This window comes from Callorhinus ursinus, unplaced genomic scaffold, assembly GCF_003265705.2.
Source record: "Callorhinus ursinus isolate GAN/ISIS: 27379988/994484 unplaced genomic scaffold, GSC_fseal_2.0 scaffold14, whole genome shotgun sequence".
Lineage (NCBI taxonomy): Eukaryota > Metazoa > Chordata > Mammalia > Carnivora > Otariidae > Callorhinus > Callorhinus ursinus.
In genome coordinates, this window is record NW_027397076.1 from 10,608,155 (window position 1) to 10,631,541 (window position 23,387).

At 39.1% G+C, this 23,387-nt stretch overlaps 1 protein-coding gene across 15 annotated transcripts in view; it reads left to right on the forward strand.

The window, feature by feature from the left end:
• Positions 1 to 23,387, forward strand: part of ANKS1B (ankyrin repeat and sterile alpha motif domain containing 1B) — a 1,107,306-nt gene that overhangs the window by 789,805 nt on the left and 294,114 nt on the right. For all 15 annotated transcript variants that reach the window (XM_073900444.1, XM_073900442.1, XM_073900438.1 and 12 more), the window contains one exon: positions 5,346 to 5,444. In XM_073900444.1, coding sequence (XP_073756545.1) covers positions 5,346 to 5,444 — 99 coding nt within the window. The remainder of the gene's footprint in view (positions 1 to 5,345; positions 5,445 to 23,387) is intronic.

Sequence of the window (23,387 nt, forward strand, 5' to 3'; positions counted from 1 at the left end):
AATAGTTACCATCCTAATCATGCAGAAAAGAGACATTTGGCTTACTTGTAGGTTGATATCAAATTGACTCAAAGAAGCTAAGAGGTACCTTATTCCAAGAATTTTATATATAGTTTTATGCCACCACATCATTTATGCTGTAAAAATATTAAAATAGACTAAAATATGTGTTTCTCCATGTGTGAGTTTGCAAGATTTTGCTATCATTCTATTATACAAATATTCTATTTTAAATATTCCAGGGCACACAAATTGTGGAGAAGAATCTAGTTTGGCTAATTATAGAGCAAAAGAAATTTTCTCCAAATTGACAGAATCCTCTCCATTTTTTCAGTCTTGAACTGGAGAGAGAGAATAAGTAACATCCAACTTAAGCTTATATTAAAAAGAAACAAGTTCCCTACGGTCCTTAAACATGTTTCCCTAGCATCTGTAGAGATTTATTATATATAATATGCAACATGAAGGAAAGTTTGCTAAATGAATATGCTATGGAATTGAGGTTATAAAAATAAGAGGACTTTTCAAGCTGGAGTTCTGAGAGACAGAAGTGATCAGTTTAGATATATTTGAGAGATGATTTCAATAAATAGCTGTTATATTTCTCATGGAGCATTAAGTACAAAACACTACTTTTTATTCTATTTGGTCACCTTGTTAGTATATCACAGCTGAAAAAAAATCCAATAATATAAAATACTCTCCCCAGGGTCAGAGAAACTTCAGTTTTCAGCTCTCAGAGCATAAAATATGTTATTTTTCCTCATTCCATGATATAAGAAAGCAATAAAGACCCCCTGGATTAGATATTTCTTGTCAGTAAAAGAACAGCTCTTCTAAAAATACTGTCTTGGGCCTTTGATCCTTCCAGTAAGTCATTAACTAAGCAACTTTATCTACTGATTATTATTCCCTAAGTGCCTTGTGCAATGTGCCTGGTAGTGTGCTAAAATAAAAAATTTGATTTGTCATTTTGATAGCATAGATTTCTAGTCCCATAAGAAACACTAATGAAAATAGAACTACTACTAATTTGTTTTAATGACTGAAAAATTCGAAGAAAATTTGCTAAACATCTTCAATTTTATGTTCATGAACTTTGACTGAGAAGCACATCAATTATATCCTAAGGATGACCCATGAGTATTTCTGAATCCCTGTTCTGATTCCCTATCAGTCCCCATTTTTTTTTCTCCTATCTGTGTGATTCAACTACAGTTTCAATGTCTTTAATTGTGGAGAAGTGCTGTCTAATAGAATTTTCTTTGATGACAGAAATATTCTCTATTTGTGCTGTCCAGTAGTGTAGCCACCAGCCACACGTGGCCAATGGATTTTTTGAAATCCAGTTTGAAAAGAATCAACTAGATATGGCAACTGAGAAGTCTTTCTCACCATTTGCCAGAGAAACTCTATGGAGTTAGTCGGGGTAAAAGCATATTGCAGTGGGTTGAAGAGTAAATGGGAGATGAGGAAGTAGAGGCAGTATGCATACTGGGGATGAGGAGGTAGAGAGTGAGTGCAGTGTAGTAGTTGATTAAGCAGTAAGACACACATAATGGAGCTCTACTCCAAAAATCTTTGATCTGGCAGTCATGTGAAAAATGAATGGAGGAGGGAGAAAGCTAGAGTTTACATTCAGCTGTTATTGGGGGCGGGGGGAAGGATAAGCTGAGATTTTCTAACATTTAGCGAAAGCAAGTCATAACATGAGAATAAATTTCAACTCCCCAGGAAGAATGGAAATGTTTATTGTCTTTGATGGCACATCTGTTACCCAAGTGCAAATGAAATGGTTAGTTGTAAGATTTGAAATATTTAATTTTTCTCTGAAAAGCTGTAAGAATCCACGATATTACAGAATGAAGGTATTTTGTCATTTCTTTTAATAATAAATGTTATAAGTTCCTACCTAATACTGAGATTAATTTGTCCCAAAAAAGTGCATTCTTGTATTTCTCTATAATTACAGTTGACCCTTGAACAATACAGAGGTTTAGGGTGCTGACCACCCCCTCACCCCAGTTGCCCCATGCAGCCAAACATCTGCACATAACTTTTACCTCTCCCAAAATTTAACTACTAATAGCCTACTGTTAACAGGAAGCCTTACTAATACATAAACAGTCGGTTAACACATATTTGGCATGTTATGAATATGATATACTGTATTCTTACAATAAAGTAAAATAGAGAAAAGAAAATGTTATTAAGAAAGTCATAAGGAAGAGAAAATAGATTTGCAGTACTATACTGTATTTATTGGAAAAAAAATCAAGGTTTAAGTGGACCCACACAGTTCAAACCCATGTTGTTCAAAGGTCAACCATACTTCTTAAAGCTAACTTTAGGTTGCAAGTTCTGAAATACTAAAATGTAGTTGCAATGTAAATGTAACTTCAAATTATACAATCTATATTTACATATAAGGATACTAATCAAAAGTTAGAAATGACTGAAATCATAGCATTTTAGAACTTGAGTATTCATTGAACTGCATTTTACGAGTGAGGACCATGAGACCTAGAAATAATATATGACTTAGCTAAGTTTACCCAAACAAGATTCGGACCCAGATCTTTAGACTCCAAGCCTGGTGGTGTTTCAAAAAAAGACTGGCTAGATGATGCACCAGGATATTTTTGGTGTCTCTATATATTGCAATAAGAGAGAAAATAGAAAATCTCTAACAGCATGCCTCATTGGGGACAGTGAATCCTTTTCTTTACATTTCCACAATTAGTACCATTTCCCCTTGGGCACATTCTCACCATTTGCACTGTGCTTCCCAAATTTTCACTCATTTTTCAAAAGTGTTTGGTAATTATTCCATATGCTAGGAAATTTGACCCAAAGAGAAGATGTCTAACTTCCCTACAATTTTTCAAAAAGGTTCCTCCTACTGAAGGTAAGAGAAAGATGGTATATTGGTAGTTTAGAGAAAAAATAGTGGTTTTAAGGATTTAATCCTTCATATCATTTCAGTATTCAAATACTGAAATCAAATTTTCAGGATTACCTGTAGATAGTAGGTATCTATAATTACTGAAGCAGAAGACACACTGACAGAAGACAAACACAGACACACCAAAGAATGTGTGTGAGCTAATGTTGTGGGCTGCTAATTTAGCCCATGGAAAACCTGGTAATGGTCTAACACATAGATGGACAAAGTTTTTTGTTTCTTGTTTTTTTTTTTTTCTGTTTTTGTTTTTTAAGATCCTTTTAACTCCTTTTGGAAACACTTTAAAGACTAAAAATCAAATACAGAATGGTATCATATATCCTACTCAGGACATACTGGTCCATTTCTGGAAATAATAATGCTTTCTCAAAATGAAGCCGTTTATATTCTTAGCCATGCTCTATTGTGTGCACAGAGTAATTTCTTGAGAGCAATGTTTCCTGTGGCATTTTGCCAAGACTGGCTTTATTTGTTTTTCATTAGGCTTTTCATTATCATGCTGCTCTATACCTGGATCGTTCTGCCTCCTCTGAGAAGGCCAGGGTAGCTTAAGCATAGGAATGATATCATGAGTAGGTGGAATGTTTTTGCCCAGTGAATGCCCATTTTAAATCTCAAGCTATGGTACCATTCTTATGGCTTTAATCTTTCTAAGAACAATCAATTATCCATTTATAATGTAGTCTGATATTAAATTGTTTATATTCATCTATTCTGTCCCTGTACAGGGAAAGATACTGGTCTCACTTTGTACCATGTAGACAGGCCCATCCTCCTTTATTACCTCAGGAAAAGACATCGTGATTCACCACCATTGTCCAAGCCTGGAACTATTATGTGTTCTGCATTTCTCCATCATTACATGCATTCAGTCACTGTGTCAAACTCCTTGATAGTTTCAAACCCACCCATATCTTTCTATTTCCCATGACCACCACTACCTCAGTCTAAGCCCACATTGTCTCTAGAACAACTGTGGTAGCTCCTAATGGTCTCCATGCTCCCAGGATTGCCCTTTCAAATTCATTCTCTTTTGCTTTAAATATCTGTCAGTACCCATTGCTCTCCATAAATATGTGTTCTGTAATTTCTACTCATAGTGTTTTTGTTACACATTAATAAGACAGTTTGATTTGTCCAGAAAAGGAGTGATCTGAATTCTGAACTTCTCTATAGACCCCTCAATTTAAACACTAGCTTACAAGCTACAAAAGACTAAAATTTAGGGACAAAATAAACAATCTATAAATTTTTGTATTAGAATATTAATCAGAGGCCTAAAAAATCATTGAAATCAAAGAATTTCAGGACTAGACTAGTCCTTGGAGATCGTGTGGCTCAACTTTGTGATGCTATAGGTAAGGAAACTGAGGCCCAGCCACTAAATTGATCTAAAACTTAACTAAATTGATCTTTATAAATTTAGAATCTCATATGTAACTCCTGTTTTTACCATCTATCCATGGCTCCCCGTTATGGTCAGGATGAAGTCTAAATTCCTCAGCCTAGCATACAATGTGCATATAGTCTGTCTTCGGCTTAGCTTGCCAGCCTTACCTTTTGTTCCTCTCTCCAACTCATCCAAGAACCCAGTGCTTCCTAATATGCTATGTTCTTTCTCACCCACAGGACGCTGTACATAATTTTTCTTGTGTCCTTCCTCTGTTGAGTGCTAAGTCCGAACCATGCTTCAGATATCTGATCAGACATCATCTCCGCTGAAAACACCCCCCAGATTCCCTTGGGGTTCCCAAGCATGTGTCACCATCATAGCACATTCACAGCATTCTACCTGCCTTTGAAAATCTGTTTCCATCCCTGGACTAGAAAGAATAAAGACAGTTGTGGGCAGGGACCTGCAAATTATTCATTGTTGTATCCCCATATCTTGATCAGATGTCTGGCATTCAATATTTTAAGATTAATTATTAATTCCCAATTTTAACTAGCCTAGTATATTTCAATTTTTTAATCAGTCCTCCTCTCACAATCTGTTTTCAGGGGAAGAAAAAACTGATTCATTCATGTCAACATATAGGTAGATCACTGAAGATCCTAAAGGGCAACTCTTCTCAAAAGCATTCACATTTTTAGGGAAACAGAGTTTTAGGTCACAGAAATGAATCCCCAATGCAGATAACCCAACCATAAATATTGAGCCATAAGAGCATTTCTGAGAGGAAGGAAGCTTTCCCAGCACCTTCACCTCAGTCACATAGGTGACCTCCTACTTGCCCTCACCCTCATAGAAGAATGACTCTGTTTTCATTTGTAAAAATCAGCTCACTTGTTGGTTATTTTTCTCTGCATTAAATAAATCATTATTTACCCATAGTAAAAATACCTAATTTAACTTGTAACATTTCTGGGTTTGTTTCAGGGAAGCAATGTTATGGAAGATCAGGATTTGTTGGAAATTGGAATCCTTAATTCTGGGCACAGACAAAGAATTCTACAGGCAATCCAGCTTCTTCCAAAGGTAAGCAATGCTTTTTTAGCCTGGCCCTATATACAGCAGTCTTCAGACCAGATGTGAAAGGGCTGTTAGTACTTAGGACACCATCTCTACATATTGATTAAACTCCCCAAAGCAGTTCTTCTTAGGTCCAGTGAAATGTTCAGACTCACAAGACTACTGTGGGCCAAACTTGGCTTTAGGTGGATGAGAAGGATGTCATACAGGAAACACCACTGACCAGCAGGGCGCCTTCAGGGGTTCTCTTCAGTGCGAGTCCTTATATTGGTACAAACATCAGTCCACGTCCCTCAGGTGACAACTCAGGTATAAGAAGACAAGATCAATATTGGGTGGGTGTGGGAATGTTCCTGAATTAAAAGCCTCATGCCCCATGAGAGGCATTATCTCTTGTACAACTCCACAGACTTAGCCTTCAGGGGCAAGGAATCTGCCTAATTACAAGAGTCATCACTCAAGGAAGACCAAAGTATCACATCCCCATCAGGTATTTATAGTTAATGTATAAATCCTCCCAGTCTAGATGCAGTTTGCCAACCAACATGTCCTTTTAACTGTAAGCACTATGTTACCTAGCAACAGAGTTGACCTTCTGTTTCCAGATAAGGTTTCATAGGAGCCTAAAGCAAGAGGTAGGATCTGAGCACTGATCTTCAAGATAATGTAGGACTTTAAATGATAAGGAAAAGGAAAGCATTTCAGGGATCAGCAGAAATCATATAAATATAAATATAAATTGCCAAAAGTATTAGGGGAATAGTGATACTGTGTGATTTAAAATGCAATGGGATTTACCTAACAATGTGAATGTCCTTAATCATTGCCATTAGATTGTACACTTAAAAATGGTTAAGGTGGTAAATTTTATGTTTTTTTATTTCACCACAGTTTTTTAAGTAATTTTTTTAAAAAAATCCAGTGTGATTAAACAATTAGAGAGTGGAGAGTATAGTCAGAGATAAAGCAGAAAAAGTAGGTTGGGTCAGTCTATGTCAGGCTAAGGAATTTGAAATTTGTTCGGTAGGCTCTGGGGAACAGACATGACTGGACTGCTTTAGGCCAGTCAATTTTGGAGGCAGTCTACAATAGGCGAGAAGGAGGGAAAGTTGAAGTAGGGTCAACCAGCTGGGAAAAGATTCAGGGGGCAAGACTGGAAGCAGATGAACAGTTAGACTTGCACCTAAATGTATGAACTTACCATATATTTTGTATTCTCCTCTGCTCTTTTCCTTTCTAATGAGGCTATAATTTCTCCTTAGAACAAGAAAGATAAATATTAACCACTGTTTCTAAGGAAGTGATCTGATGAAATTTGCCAACTGACAGTGAACTGGGTGTCTACTAATAGAAGCTTAACACTTTTGCAAATTCAAGGAGAGTTACGCATACAAAGGAGTTTGATCGTACAGTTTTCTACAGTAAAAGGAAAACAATAAAGTGGCCTCAGAACTAATTCAGAAGTAATTCTTATAAGCCTATTGTTCACCTCACTACTTTTGTATCTTAAAATATTACTTCCTCAGCAAGTTTGCTCCTCATTCTCTGCAAGGACTTCTACACTGCTGTACCACCAACACTGAGCTCAGTGTGCAGCCCGTGGTAGGCACTCAATAAATCAATAAGTGACTACCCTCTTGTCACAAGCCTGCCTGTCAAGTTCAGCTCAAATAGTTCCATATCACTTCCTTTATAAAACTTCCCCTAAATGGAACCACTTCTCTCACCTTGGTAATTATCACCCTAGTCCAAACCAACCACCATTAACTGGACTGCCACAACAGGTTCTATCTGTCATCTCTAGGTTAGACTACTGGAGTCAATTTCTCATTGGTTCTCTCTAGCTTGGATAATTCATAGATACCTAATCTCTGTCCTGGTTACCTTTCTTACCACTCTACATTTGAATTTCCACACAGCATCCAGAATAGTCCTTCTCAAATGTAAATCAGATCACGCACACTCTGTTCAAAATCTCCAATGGAGGGTACCTGGGTGGCTCAGATGGTTGGGCATCTGCCTTCGGTTCAGGTCATGATCCCGGGGTCCTGGAATTGAGGCCCGCGTTCGGGGTCCCTGCTCAGCGGAGAGCCTGCTTCTCCCTCTGCCTCTCTCTATCTCTCATGAATAAATAAATAAATAATCTTAAAGAAAATAAAAATAAAATAAAATCTCCAATGGATTCCCTTCTCACTTAGAATAAAATCTTTATCACAGCCTACAGAAGTCAATAGGCTCTGGCCCCTTCCCACCTTCATGGCCTCATCTCTCACTCTCCCATTTTCCTCAACTCTAGTTATAGGGTTTCTTTTTGTTCCAGAATATACCAAGCTCATTTTTGCCTCAAGGGCTTTCCATACTGGTCTCTTTGCCTAGAAAGCCTTTTATTCAAATTTTCATACCCTTGTTCCTATACATCATCAAATCTCTACTCAGCTGCTCTCTCCTCACTGAGGCCTTCGTGACCTCAATGTCACACTCACATACTATCACTGTCCTTCATATTACCCCACTTTAGTTTCTCCGTGGCACTTAGGGCTACCTGAAGTTATATTATTTATGTGTTTGTTTTTTCCTTATTTTTCACCTCTCCCCCAAGATGGAGGGTCCATAAGCTCAGGGACCTTGACTATCTTGTTCCTTCCTATATACCCAGCCCCTACAGCGGTGCTAGTCATATCATAGGTGGTCAAAAATGTTTGTAGAAGGCAGTAATACACTGCTGTCTCTTTCCTCTGAGATTTGATAGCTCTGCCTGTTCTGAAGGTACTAATAATACTCTACCACTTCCGCCTTAGAAACATCCTGAAGGCAGAGACAGTGTCACATCCATCCTTGAATTTCCCAGTGTGCTTAGCTCAATACATGTGCATTTAAAGAATAAAAGAATGAGCGACTGAATGAATATTTTCCTCTCGTTATTCAAATATACATTTTTTCAAATCAAAGAGTGCCTCAATCTTAAGATAGACCCGTAATTGTGTATATGCCATTTGATAATGAGAACAAAAGAACCTGAACTCGGAATTATTTGGAGAACAAATGGAGTGTTTATTTTTAAGACAGAATATCATTCCCATTAGAGAAAACAATATAACAGAAACAATACAAAATTAAGCTTTTATCAAGAGGCTGATGCGAAAGTGCTTACTATGCACCCAAATGAGTAGAGAATATGTAAAAACATCCAAACACGTGTTCAGCAGCACAAACAGAATGTTATAATGCTACAAATTGATGCTTTGCCTTCTTAGGTAATGAGCCCAATCTTCAGATGGTTAATAGTGTAATTTTACTGCCAGCACATTCATTTGCATTCACTCTAACTTTGCACTGCTGCAAAAGGGACACTGTGTCTCTTTGTTTTGTTTATGCAATTTTAGTCTTCAGAATATCTGTGTTCTTCATCTGTCATGAAAAATATTCCATGATTGCTACCTGAAATCCTTTAATTAACATACTGTGTTTTGGAATCCCTGAGATTGTTCCTAAACAGAGAAAAGGTGGTTTGCTAAATGCAATCTTGATCTGTTAGCACACTTCAAGGCATGTTTTTCATGCTTTATTTGTATTTGTTGTTTCAAGTTTCAAAGACAAAAGTTTATTCCTTTGGTAAGAATAGTTTTTCTGTAATATGCCCTTTATAATATTGAAATATTCACCAATGCAAAGGTCTGCATGTTCTCAAGTACATTTGATACATCAAACTCATGGAAGGTATTCTAAGCATAGACATAGTTACAACAGTAAGCACATTAATTCCTCTCTTCCACTCATAATTTCCCCCTGTCTTTTGTAATGCTTGACCTTTAGTAGCAAAGCTCAATTATCCATTTTCACCCGGTCTCCACTTTCCTCACCAACCCCAGCTCAGTCTTTTCTTAGGTCTAAAAGTTTCCCAGAACTTCTGAAGATCAAATTTCACCCTTTTCTCTTTTTAAGAAAGGAAACATACCAAAAGTTTCATGAGAAGGTGGCTTGTTTTTACTCCCCTAGAAACTGTTAGCATATTGGACTTTTTCTGTCCCCTAGACTTGGGGAAATAATCTGATTACTTGTTTGCAACACGTAATTTACCTTTTTCCAGGTAAGAATTCCATATGACCAAGTATTTGGATAATCCTCTAAAATCCTTTTAAAAAGGCATAATGTCTTTTGTCTTTTGACAATATAACACTTGGAAGTCAGAAATTCAGAGCATCTTCATTTTAAAGGTTTGCAAGACTTGTGTCAAAGCCCCTGTGTCTTCTCTATTAATGTCTCTCACCCTGAAGATATTTTGGCACACCAGCAAATTTTACGTCACATGCTCACTTCTTTTTCAACATTTTCTTTCCAAATAATTTTATGTTTTTTTATCTTTGGAATTTTTGAGTAGTGGTTTATACTCACTATCCCCTTTACTGTGCTCCTACCGATCCTTCAGCCTACTTGGGTCTAACTAGTTCCTGTGTTATACCACCCCACACAACCAGTGCTAAGGTTATCAGTAACTGGGAGGGAAGAAAGTCCATATGTCCCTTTCCACCTTCATCCCACTTCAGCTTTAATAGGTTCCTACACTCATGTCAACTGTCAGTATTGTCTTATTTTGTCCTCCTCCCTCCTCATTACCTGGCTATCTTCCTACCTCTCTGATGCTCTCTCTCCTCCCCTGCTCATTTTCCTCAGTTAAAGGTTGGAGTTCTCCAAAACTCAAACTCAACAACATTTGATGTCTAGTAAGTGTTGTTATCACAGGACTCTTGATCATAGTACAGTTTCTGGTGTTCATAGTTTTGCTCATCATTGCTAGCCTACTTCTACTTTACTGCATAATGAACATTTACATTTCAGCTGCTCATCATTTCTAAGTTCAATTCAATTTAACCAGTATTTGTTGGGCTACATACTTTCAATTATTCTTTTCACTGAATGACACTGAATACCTCTGGTTGGATTAAATCATCCCCTTTCCTATCTTCAGTTTGAGATTTTTGTAAAACAAAAAACAAAACAAAACAGAGTTATCTGTTATTCCCATAGAAAAACAAGACTCTGTGTTAGCTACCTATTGTTACATAAGAAATTACCCTAAACCTTAGTGGCATATAAAAACAACATTTATTATCTCATAGTTTCTATGGGACAAGAATCCAGGAGGAGCTTAGCTGGGTCCTTGGTTCTGGGTCTCTGGCAGGGCTACAGTCATCTCAAGACCCAAGTGGAAAGAACCCACTGCCTCGCTCACTCACGTGGTTGTTTGTAGGAAGGATTCTGTTCCTCAGGGGTTTTTGGACTGAGGCCTCAGTGCTTCATAAGCTGTTGGCTGAAGGCTTTCTTTAATTCCTTGTCATGTGGGCCTCACCATAAAGTATCTCACAACAGGCATCTGGCTTCAACAGCACAGCAAGTGAGAGGACAAGAAAGGGCTAGGGAGATGGAAGTCACAGTCTTTGGTAACATGCCCTCCTTTTGCCATATTCTATTCATGAGAATCAAGTCACTAGATTAAGATCACACACAAGAGGAGGTGTTTACAGATGCAGTAAATAGCTGGAGGTGGGATCACTGGGGGATCACCTCAGAAGTCTGCTCACTGCAAATACACTTTATAACGGTCCACTTTAGAGTCTAGTTTCCAGGTCCACATTTGTGATTAAAGTGGAATAACCTATCAGCAATAACAACAAAAAGGGCTTTTTTTATTTCAATGGGCCATCTTCATGGGACTATGATATTCACAATTAAATGACTTAGAAGCCACATTTGCAATCGCCACTCAAAAAAGAGGTACATGTCTCTGGTCTGAAGAGTTAGGTATGAAATAGCATGATATGATACAATGATACACAAATTAGAGACCCCAGAGATGTGCCAGTTACACATAAAGACTTCATGATCCAAACGCCACTGATGTAAGTGATACACACAAATCAGCAATCCCATAAAACATTATAAATTTTTAAAACATATTCAGAACAAATAGATAAAAGCAACAGTAGACCAAAAAAAAAAAGTTTGTGAGCAGGGATGTAGAGAGAAACTGACAGGGATTGAGAACTCAAATACTACTAAAGACAAGACAATATGGAGTGGTGGAAACTGGCAAACTGGAGAATACAAACCCTGTCCCTCCAAAAGTACTAGTTTTGTTTCCAAACACTTTATTAATGAATCAAATCACAGAGGACCAGAGTTAGTTATAGCTATTACAATGGGATCATGGATTATTTCAGAGCCCTAAAGGAGTACTATGGAAGTGCCATTATCCCAGTTTGGCTTCCTGTCTAAAACCATGCTCTTAAAGATGCTAGTTCTTGCAAGTTCCTTAAAATTCAGATGTGTGTTAATTCTAGTCTTGATGGTTGATGAAGATGCATATAAGCTTTAGGGAAAAAGCGTTTAACCAATGTAATTTCTTTAAAGTCTAGAAAGGAAGGTTCAGTCTTACTTCCCTATCACTTAGAAAAATGATAGAAGCTCATTCCTGTTTCTTCCTCTATTTTTCAGAAGGGCAATGACAAAACGTAGGCTGCGGGCACAGAAGCTCTCAAGATACATTTGACAGGGTAACTCTTCATTCCCCCGTGCCATCACTCACTCTCCATCTACCTTCATTCTTTTACTTACATTTCTTTGTTTTTGCCAGCTGATGTCTTAAACTTTGTGCCACCCAATGTTGGCCCTACCACCCTATGAACATCCAGTTAAAGACAGACTCTTAAACAAAATCTCACACACATACATGCACCATTAGCATTAGGGGCCCTATCTTAAAGTTAATAGACAATTGGACCCACAGTCTAACCCAAAGCATAGGGTATTCTATTTCCTTCAGGTCTAGTCCTTGGTGAGACAAACTGTGGTGTCTGAGAGTCCTTTCAAGTTCCATTCAGTCCTGCAAGTGTTTTATGATTCTGTGACAAGCAGATATGCTCCCTTAGATCAGTCAGGTCAGTGTAAAAGCTTACTTATTTCTCAGGAGAAATTATTATCTCCAACAGTTGGTGCTGTTGGAGAATAGGGAAGAAGGACAGACTAACTGACCTTAAAGTGATAAACTTAGGCAATTTGTAGTATATAAATCTTAAAGTGACAGCAAATCATTCAGATCTTTTCTATTATTTCTTAGCCTAACAACCCTGATGGCTTGCATTTTCCTAGAGTGACCTCTCCCCCCATGCCTTATGCTTTCTGTTTACACATGGAGACCAATAACTAGTCCGTTGTTCAGGAGTACATTGGGAGAAGGAATGGCTGGTGTTTATCAAGTTCTCTGGGCCCTCTGAAATGCCAGAGCCCAGTACATACAGAGTACGAAATAGTTATAGCTGATTGGGCTGCATAGATATCCCAAGAACTGCTGGGTGTGAGCAGAGTGCAGTCCTAGCATACTTACCGATGCTCTGTTCCAAGATTTTTCTGCAGTTTCAGAAAGCAAGATGACTGCTACATTTCTCCTAAGCTAAAGGGGGAAGGTCTTTTAATGTTTTCTTTTAAATGAATTTATGGTGGAATAGTTTATTATGTAGACCAGAGAGCTGAAATATCATTTGTACTCGTAATCCCCCCTGATATTTACAGAGAAATAGAGGAGGAATTCTGCAAATAAATAGGTTTTGATTTATTGCCGTCCCCAGCAGCTGTCATCCTTCAGTTTTGAGTTCACCCCCATTTAATAAAGAACAATGGCTCCCTTGGAGTGATACTGCAATCAGTAGTAATAGTAGAGGAACTTTGATATCTGGGCACTTTCCCTTCCTTACATAATTCTTCCAAGAAGATCACAATTTAGAGCTGCAAAAGACCTTAAAATATCCAGCTCAATATCTCTCCTGAGTCTTTCACAGGTGAGGAAACCAAGTCTAGGCCATATTAAATGACTTGCCCTGAGGCAGATTGTTTCTTAGCGACAGAAGTGGAACTAAATCCCAAGTGTCTGTGCTCATGACAAATGCCTCCCGGGCGAATACTGTGCTATATCAGAGACCCAAGGCTCTGATAGCCTGTGTATTTTCGAGAGAAACTGTAAAAAGAACAGGAAAGGACCAAATGACTAAACATAAGAAAAAGAATTGTTTATAATATTGGGCCTTTTTTTAAGTTTCAGGCTTAAAAGGTAGTTTTTGCAACCTCCATACATCACTAAACTCCCTTTTCAAGGCTGGAAGGGAAGGATTGTGCCAGGGATCCAGAAGCTCTAGAAAAGTAGGAAGGAGACAGACAGGGAAAAGAAGAAAGGCAGACATAGACCATGTCAGTTGTCCAGTGGCTCACTGGGAGTCAAACCATTTGTTTACCCTCGAAGGTGGCCTTAGAAAAACTTTACTAACAGTAGCCATTGCTGTTTCAAAGAAGGAAAAGCATAATGGAATAAAATAAAATAATTGAAATAATCTTATTTATTTTCCTCTTTAATCTGGGTAGAGAGGAAGGAAAGATGGGCAAGAGAGAAGGGCACTCTCTAGGAGAGAATGAAGACACAACTTTAGAGCATTAAGCTCCATGGAGATGACATTTTTAGAAGAATCAGCCAGGAAGCGGCATGGTATAATGGTTGGGAACATGGCCAGATTCCCTGAGTCTGATTTTACCTACTTCATAGGGGTGTTGCAAGACTTAAATGAGTCAATATTTGTAAAGTACTTAAAATGGAGCCTGGCATAGCCTATGTACTATATTTATGTTTACTAAATTTTTTAAAAAATTGAAGGTGAACCAAGAAAAAAGTGAGGTTCCCTCATCCCATTAAAAATTACTACTGCAGGCATACACAATAAGCAAAGTAAACCTCCTTTTATACATTCGATAGATATATTATGAAATACCTACTGCATGCTAGGTCCTCTTCTAGGTGTTGAGGATTTGATGTCAGGAAACAAAACCTACAAAGTCACCGCACTCTTACAGCTTACATCCTAGAGGGGGATGCAGACCAAAAGAAGTAAACATATGTAACTTCAAGTAATGATAAGTGTTATAGAAAAATTAAACAAACAGGGTGTAGACAGAGTGAAGAGGATGTATAAATGCATTTCAATTTTAGGTGGGCAAAGTAGGATTCACACCCAGGCAGTTAACCTGAGGTTCTTTACCACCTCACTGCGTTGTCTAAACACTATATTTCAAAGCACACTAAGGGTACTAAGAGGATATTGAGATGACTAAGCTAAATACTCCAAGTAAGGCACCTTCAAAGAACTTGGAATTTGGCAAAAATGAACTCTCGTGAGCTTTTAAATTAACCTAATTTGATCCTTGTTTAGCCACCTACCACTTGTGTCACTTGGGCAAGTTGTTAAATTCTGTAGTCCTCAGTTTCCTCATCAATGAGATGGAGATGGTAGTAGAACCTACCGTGTTAGGTAATGGTGAGTTCTAAGTTTAAAAATCCCTAGGAAGTGCCTGGCATTTAGAAGCACTAAATTAATAGTAGGAATGACTGCTTGTAATTGTTTAGTAATGCTCATTAAATTAGCAAAACTCAATGAATTTTTGCCATTGCTCTTGCCTGGAGCCACACAGTAACAAAAATGGACTTACTTCCTAATATAAGTCTCTGGCTAAAAATGCCCATGAATGCATTGCATGGTGAGCTTTCCATTCTTACTTGTGGATTTCTCACAGAACAAATTATTCATTCTCTAGCTAAGAAGAGGGCAAAACTGTTGAATCTGATTGTTATCCACTAAATTAATTATTTTTTTTACTACATTTAACCAATTAGGAGCTAGAAGAAAAGGTGTTTAAAATCATAACTAGGGCCTTCCTATCTAAGAAATTAAATGAATAAACATAATACTTAGAGGGCATCCTGTCTGCATCTCTTAGGGGGTAATGTAATCAGGTCCATAAACTAAGTGGCAAGTGATAGAGTAGTGGATACAGAGAGTACTTTGAACAGCAAGGGCTCAGTAAAGATATGCAGCATAAGATGGCATAGAATTGAACTGAGAAGCTGAGTGGGCAGACCTTAGTGCAGTTCCAGTAAATTGCTGAACGCATTGTGATTTCATAGAAAAGCAAAACTATGTAAATTTACAGAAGAGATCTAAAAGAACATATCTGAGGCGCCTGGGTGGCTCGGTTGGTGAGGCATCCAACTCTTGATTTTGAGTGGGGTCATGATCTCAGAGTCATGGAATCGAGCCCTGGTTGGGGCTCCACACTCAGTGCAGAGTCTGCTTGAGTTTCTCTCCCTCTGCCCCTCCCCCTGCTCTGCTCTCTCTCTCTCTCTCTCTGTGTCTCTCAAGTAAATAAAACTTTAAAATAAATAAATAAATAAAAGAACATATCCACTATTTTGAATGTGCCATCCCCCCCTTTACCATATAATTGAATTAAGTGCTAACTTAATAGTTGAATATAATTTGGCTGTATTTCTTATTTTTGATCAATAGCACTCAAGTGAGAAGTCTGTGTTTGATTATGTGTACAAATGCATTGAGTATCTACTTATGTTTCAGACACAATGCAAGGAGAAAAAAAGATGAAATTACACAGTATCTGCCTTCAAAGAGATTACAGTCTAGCAAAGGAGGTTGAACCAACATCCAAGTGATTTTAATACAAAGCAGAGCATGCAGGAGCTATAATAAAAGTAAAAATACAAGCTCTGGATGTTAAATGTAAGGGAAGGTCTCTTATGTACAGGAAATCAGGAGAGGGTTCCTGGAGGAGGAGGCAGACGAATCAAAAGTTATTCCTTAGGGGAGGGTGGTGGGGGGATGGGTTAGCCTGGTGGTGGGTATTAAGGAGGACACGTACTGAATGGAACACCGGGTGTTATATGCAACATATCATGGAACACTACATCAAAAACTAATGATGTAATGTATGGTGATTTAGTGATTAACATAACATAATTTTTTTTAAAAAGAAAGCTATTCCTATGCATCTTAAAAACTTCTTTGCTATGGGGAATTTTGAAATAGCTCATGATACTCTGAGCAGAAAGTGACCCAAAACAGTTGCTTACTTGTTCAGATGGCTAGATATGCTGTTTGTTTCTCATTTGTAATAACCATCCTCTGAAATACAGCCCATGCCACTAATCCAGCTATGAATTTCATCCATTTCATCCATCACTTTGCTTTTCAAGCTATAATAAGTCAAATACTTTGAACCCTAGCAGATACCCATACTCAGCTTCAATGGAGCAGGCTAAACTAGCAACAGAGTTAATATTCTCCTACCCTAAGCTAAGCACTTTTTCATTACCTGGTATTTCTTTCTGATAATTTTCTTTGTCGGTGATTAATGAGATCTCAGATTTCCATCTTTTGACTCTGGGTTCTAATCTGATGGTCTATCTGTAGACCCATAGTGAATACACTAGAACTACATAAGAATCCACATTGCCCAGGATGTTCCTGAGCATGCTCAGAAAGACACTGTAGGCAAGCACCTGTGTTAACAACCAACACTTTCTTAAACAGAAATTTTCCGTGTGCCAGGCACTTTTGTAGGTACTATTAGGCTAACTCCACAGTTACTCATTTAAATCTTAAAATTAATTAATTCTCTCTCTTACAGATGAAGAAACTAAGGCACAGAAAAGTTAAGTAACATTCCTAAGGTCACACAGTTAGAAAGTGGCTGAGTCTGAACTGGAACGAGGCAGCCTGGCTCCAGGGTCTGTGCCCTCAGCTGCTTTCCCCTAGTGCCTCAATCACCAGAGCATCACATGTCTTTGCTCTGTGGATAGCCTGTCAACGCTTCCACCTTTAGACAAATGACTGGCTATTGTCATTGCCTTCCACAGATCTAGCATCTTCTATTTTAATAAGAAGTTCAGCTTTTTTTTTTAAGTTAGCAGATAACTACTGTGCTTATCAGAAAAAATGAGTACTCAGGAAACTGCCAGATTCCTTCCTTCTTGTCTTCCAGAGAAAATACATTTTCGCTTTACTTGTATGAATCTGTGATGGCATAGTGCTAAATGGATATACTTGAGATGACCTTTAAGGTTATCTTTTATGAACCGCAGAGTCCCAACAGGTTAAAAGCTTTTTCTTCAATGCATCGCCGGTTTTAACCCTCAGTTGCTTCTTTACTTAGAGGCCACTGCTTGTTGGGAAAGGGTTGTTTACAGTTTTCTAATACTAAGAGGTAAATGTAGAAACTTTTGAACGTGAAATTTTCTCCACAAATGTACAAGAGATTATTGCATAGATGTAGAGAAGATTGATTTCCCTGCATTTTACCTCTGGGACTCGATTACATCATCATCTATAAACATTGCTGGTGTCCACTTTTGACAGAGTACTTTTCTAAGTGCTACTGATGTAGACACAAAATAGCAATTGACCTTGCATCCCAAGACCTTAGCATCCGCGGTAGGATTGGAACCAGATGAAGGAATAGGGCAACTCCAGACACATAATGTCTGCAAACACCCATATGCCCAGAGTTCATCAGTGAATCTATGATTCGTGCATCCATTCAATCAGACAGTCAGTTTGTTTTGGCCCTCTGCTAGCTTCAGAGATGAGGATGCAAAACTGGATAACATTTGGTCCCTGCCTCAAGGAGTTCTACATTTTGGACACAAATATGTCAAAAACTAAACTACTATGTGGAAAAAAAAAACCAAAAACCTGCTACAGAGGAGGGAAAGGCTAAGTACATGAGGGTCAAGGAAGGTTTTCTGGATAGGTAGATGATGCTTGAGCTGAATCTTAAAGAATTAATAAGTATTTTTCGCTAAATAGAGCATTGAGGAAGTCACTCCAGGCAGAGGACGCTTCCTGTGTTCCTGCTAGATCTAGAGACAGTAAGGAGAAATGGATGCCTATATTCATCCATTTTCTGTCTATCTCTGTCTGTTTCTTGTGCATGCACACTCACTTTCACACACACACACAGAGAGAGAGAGATTCACTTCCTTTCCCATATATTAACCCCAAGAGAAACTATAGAAGAGTCTCTTCCCAAATTTCTCCAATCCACTCAAGTTTCTTTTCTGGAGCTTATAAAAACATTGGCACTTAATTATTTTCTTATATTCAAATATATACCCAAGGAAATTACATATTCCTGGAAGGAGGGAACCTTAGGCACTTTTATATTTTGATAATGCCTAGGATGATGTGACATATATATTTTGTGCATTAAATTTATTGTTGAATTAAATAAATAATAACTACTAAAACTGTTGTTAAGAGCTGACTCTCTACTGAGGATTCACATGAGTACAGCTGAAAATTCTAAGCCACTCCAATGTCTGGGGTAATTAAAAATTCTGAACTGACCAAAAAAATCTAAGACTATGAGGCTAGAAACATTTTCATAAGGGCCAAGATATTGTTTATTGTGACTGCCAATGGTAGTGAAATAGTTCTTAGATTAGTCCCTCACTATAAAAATAAGAGTGCTCAGCAACTCCAGCCAGAGTTTCAAAATGGGGTTACAATTCTCTGTGTATTCTAAACCTTGCTGAAATACCTCCTAATGATTTGTTCTGAGTGTCTCACATCACATGTGCTCCATTAACCAGACCACTCACTGACCATGTGACATCTGCTCTTTTCTGCCTCTCTTGCTCTTACTTATCACCAAAGCTTGAAGCAATGCCACCAGGACTTACCAAAAGTGCTCTCAGTGCTGTCAGTACCTGCTGAGGGTGCCAAATCTGCTATTAACAACTGCCAAAGCCTGCTTCATAGCTGCAGGTGCCCAGCATGTCAAAGGTACCGATGCTTGTGCTGCTGGCTACAATGCCCAGTATCTTCCCATCCAAAGCACCTTAACCAGTGCCAACGGAATGTTCTGCCAGTGCCACTGAAGCCTGCCAATGTGGGCACCATCACCAAGTGCCAGTGCCCAATGTTGAGGGCACCAATGTCTAAAATATAGCATCATCTCTGCTTGCTGATGAAGTTGCCAGTGCCAATTATGCTGACTCTTTTTGTTCCCAATGTCCTAAAAATGTCTCATGAGGCAACTTTTTTTTTGACGCTTCTTCTTCTTAAGGCTGATCTATGGGAGCTGGGCCAGGGCCTAGTCAGAGCACCCGATCCTGAAATCCACTCAGAATCGAACATTCCCTATGACACTTGTCTATTGTCCTTTGAATCAAATACAAATGCATTGGCTGCCTTCTTTGAGCAGAAGAGTCTTTTGAGGACTCTGAATTCCTCATTGAAAACAGACCCATGCCAGGCCAACCCTGCCAGTTAAACATACATTCCCACACATGATAGGTGAATATGGTTCTATGCAAGTTGAAATCCTTGAACACAGCTGTAGCCATCAAGCTGACAGATTCCCAGTCTGTGTTAGAGAACAAGGAACATTTTATTTTGTGTTTCAAAAAATCATCCAGAATCTGACCCCTTCTCCCCACCACCTTTGCTACTCTCGCACCCTGTCCAACCCATTAGCCTCTTTGTCCTGGATTATTACTTCCACAGCCTCTGAGGTCTCCCTCCTAACTCTTGCCTCCTTGCTAGGAACTATTCTCAATACAGTGGCCAGTGATGCCACTGCAACATAAGCTAAACCATGTCACACTTCTGCTCAAATTCTCACACTGGCTCCCTGTTTCTCTCCAAATGAAAGCCAAAGCCTTCCAAGACTCTCAGAGCTTTACCTTCTCTGGCCCCTGACTACCTCTCTGACCTGCTCCCCACCCCTCTCTTCCTGCACATGCTGCTCTAACCCCTTTGGTTTCCTTGTTATTCCTTGAGGACACACCAGGCTCACTCCTTCCTGAGGGCCTTTGCCTCTCCTGGTCCCTCTACTTGGTTAGAATCTTCTCCCCTAGATTGCCAAGATTGCTGGCACGGCCACTTTACCGCCCGTAAGTCTGTTCAAATCTTGCCTTCTGAATGAAGCTTCCCCTAACCACCCTGTTTGCCCTGCACAGACACGGCTACTCCACAGACACTCTCTAGCACATCCGATTCTCCTGCTCTACTTTCTCTTTTTTTCACAACACATCACTTTCTGACGTAATTTCCTTATTTACTATGTGTGTTAATTACTATCTGTCTCCCCCGTTAGAAGGTAAGCTCCTTAAGCACTGGCACTTTTACATGTTTTTTGACTGATGCTCAATGCTTACAGCTCATGCTGTAAGTATTTGAGTGAATAAATGAATGAGTAGATGAGTGGATGGATGGATGGATGGATGGATGGACGGATGGATGAATGTGTGGTAGATCTCCAATTCTGTAATTCCTATACTAATTTTTGGCCACCATGGGAATGATATCTTTTGTCCTTCCCTACCTGGGCAGAACATAAGTTACTCATTTTGTCCTTCCCCACCTGGACAGAACATAAGTTATTCATTTGTATACTCATTTACGGTACATTTATCTGTTTGAAGTACGTCAGTGGGTGATGTTGATTATGCACATGCCTGGAGGCTCTGAGAATGGACATGGTTTTTAAATATCAAATAAATAGAATTGGCATTCAGAACATTCATTATTTTCTGAAGACTCAAGTTTGGGGAATTTTTTTGCTGAGACTAATAACATGCAAACAATTTTCCTGACTGATAGTAGCTTTTAAAATGTCTGTTTTAAGTGTGCTACATAACCATTGAATATCTACATGAATGTCAGCAGATATGTACTGTCAGTGGGAAAAAGAAAAGTGATTCTGTATCTTTATCTAAATATAATTCATATCACTGATAGAGCTTGAAAATGTGAGTGATGGTGAGCATTGTTCAGCACCTTATTCTAGTTGCAGTAAATCCCCTTCATCTTTAATCTGAGCTCGTGTTTGGTGAAAGAGCTTTGCAGCAAGGAACTACATCAAAATAAATAGTGATATTTAACAAAAGGATCTAGGGTCAACATTATTGCAACAAGGATTTTACAAGTGAAAAGACAGGAAAAACATGTCCTTTTACTGAATTAAAAGAAAAATGTTTCGCCAAAAACTTCAGAGTGAAGTACAACAAAACCATTCAATAATATCATTCAACTCCAGTGACCATGTTTACGGGTGTACTGAGTAGTGGTTCTACTGATCTCTTCACCACGACCCCACAGGTCTTATCTGGCAGGTAATTGCCCGGTTCTCGGTGATGCCGTTAATGGCAGTCATTCTGTGCATGCCTAAGAGGAAGCTGAAAATACTCGTGTCTGACTGGCAGTCCACTCACACTGCTTGCAGAGTGATAAAGAGACGGCTGTGTCATTGTTGCCGTTGTTGTCATTTTTTTTTCCTACCATGATTTTTAGAGATTGTCTGTTTTGGCAGCTTCACTCCTTTAACTTGTGGTCAGTCCAGTGCCTTTGATCAAAAGGGGTGCCCCCTAACCCTGATGGCTAGAGGCTGGACTAGTCTGACTAGTGCTTCTACTTGGTTCACCAGCCTACTCTTCTGTGCTACTGGAAGGCGATCGCCCCTGTGTCTTGAAAACATTTCTTATTTATGCACCCTTTGTTGTCCATTGCTTCACTTGCAGTTTACTCCATGGTTTAAGGCTTGTCAAAAGAAGGGAAACGTCAGGGCTTCTCTGGGCTAGACTTCAGTTTGTCTCTTTTAGTCATGAAATAGGAATCACAGGGCATTAAGAGACAGTGCCCAGTCCAAAGCACTTTACCTTTATTCCCCCAAAATGTAGTACAGAGTAATATCCAGCTATGACTCCCTCCCTGCTCCTGCCCTATGCCTAAAGCTGGGAGTCTTCAGTGTCTGAACACTCAACCTGTCGGCAAGGTTCAGTTGCTGGCGGGGGGAAAACATACAGACGTTACCATTATCTGCAATTGTACGACCATAATGACATCCAAACACACTTCGCTTACGAAGCTCTGAGGGGTTAAGTTTCTTCCTATTCTTTTATAGAAATTGTATCCATAACAGAGTATGATTGTAAACAAAGGGACCTCGAGCAAGAGATTTGTACATGTGCATGTCTCCCTCCCCTGCCGCATACGTACAACCAGAGACCTATCACACCTCACTTCCTAACAATAGTCACAGTGTGTTAATCCTTTCAGTTCCCACAGAAGGACTCTCACTACATGGGGTACCGAGAGTCTCAGGCTCTGTAAAGGGTATTTTCCCAAAGATCACCTAAAACCCCTCACAAATGAGATAATGCATATGAGATCACTTTGGGATATATTCAAAGTCTCATGTGATTGTTAGGTGACATTCTTATCATTAATAGTCCTATCCTTTCTGTAGACGTGTCTCTCCCAGCCAAGTTACACTACAATAGCACTTAGATGGTGATGCAAAGACTTTTTTCCGGGGCCCCATGGTCAGTGGATCTGCCTTTCTCTTTCATGTTCAGTCAGTCTTTTAAGAGCCACTGATGAAACAGCACAGTGATGTTTAAGCCCAGGTCTCAAAGCCTATAGGAGATCTGATCCTCACACTACTCGATAGACCTGAATTTGGACTTGGCAGCACACTGCCTGCCAGCACTGCTTGCCCTGGTTTATTTTCAGGGCTGCTGTTAGTCCGAGTCTTGGGTAGCAGCAGGACAGAGCAGAAGAGGCTAGAACAAGGAGCAGGAATAGAGGGGGGCACCCGATGATATCAGCTGTCTGTATTACAAAAGTCGTATCAGGGAGTCTGAGAGTACAAAGTACATCCAGTGGGAAGAGAGAAGCCACGGTCCATTGCAGCTTCATAGGCAAGTTTAAGTCTCTGAGCCTGGTGCATTAGGGCTGTTGCAATCAGTAGGTTTACATAAATGATAGTCAGGTTTGTGTGTTCGTACCCAGGGATAGCTGCCCTTGCCCACATGAGGACCTTTACCAGTACTTCACATACAAGTTTCCAGCTCTCACCGAGTCCAAGCCAGGTAACTTCTAGACCCTTACAACTGTTTTAACACAAAGATTATCAACCACAAACTTACTCCAACTATGCCTCTCATGCCATAATTTCCAAGAAAGGCCAGCAAAATCCCAACACAAAAGGCAAAATCCTCTACCTCATCTCAATCCCCATAGCACCCTTGGACTCTTTTATTTATTTATTTATTTT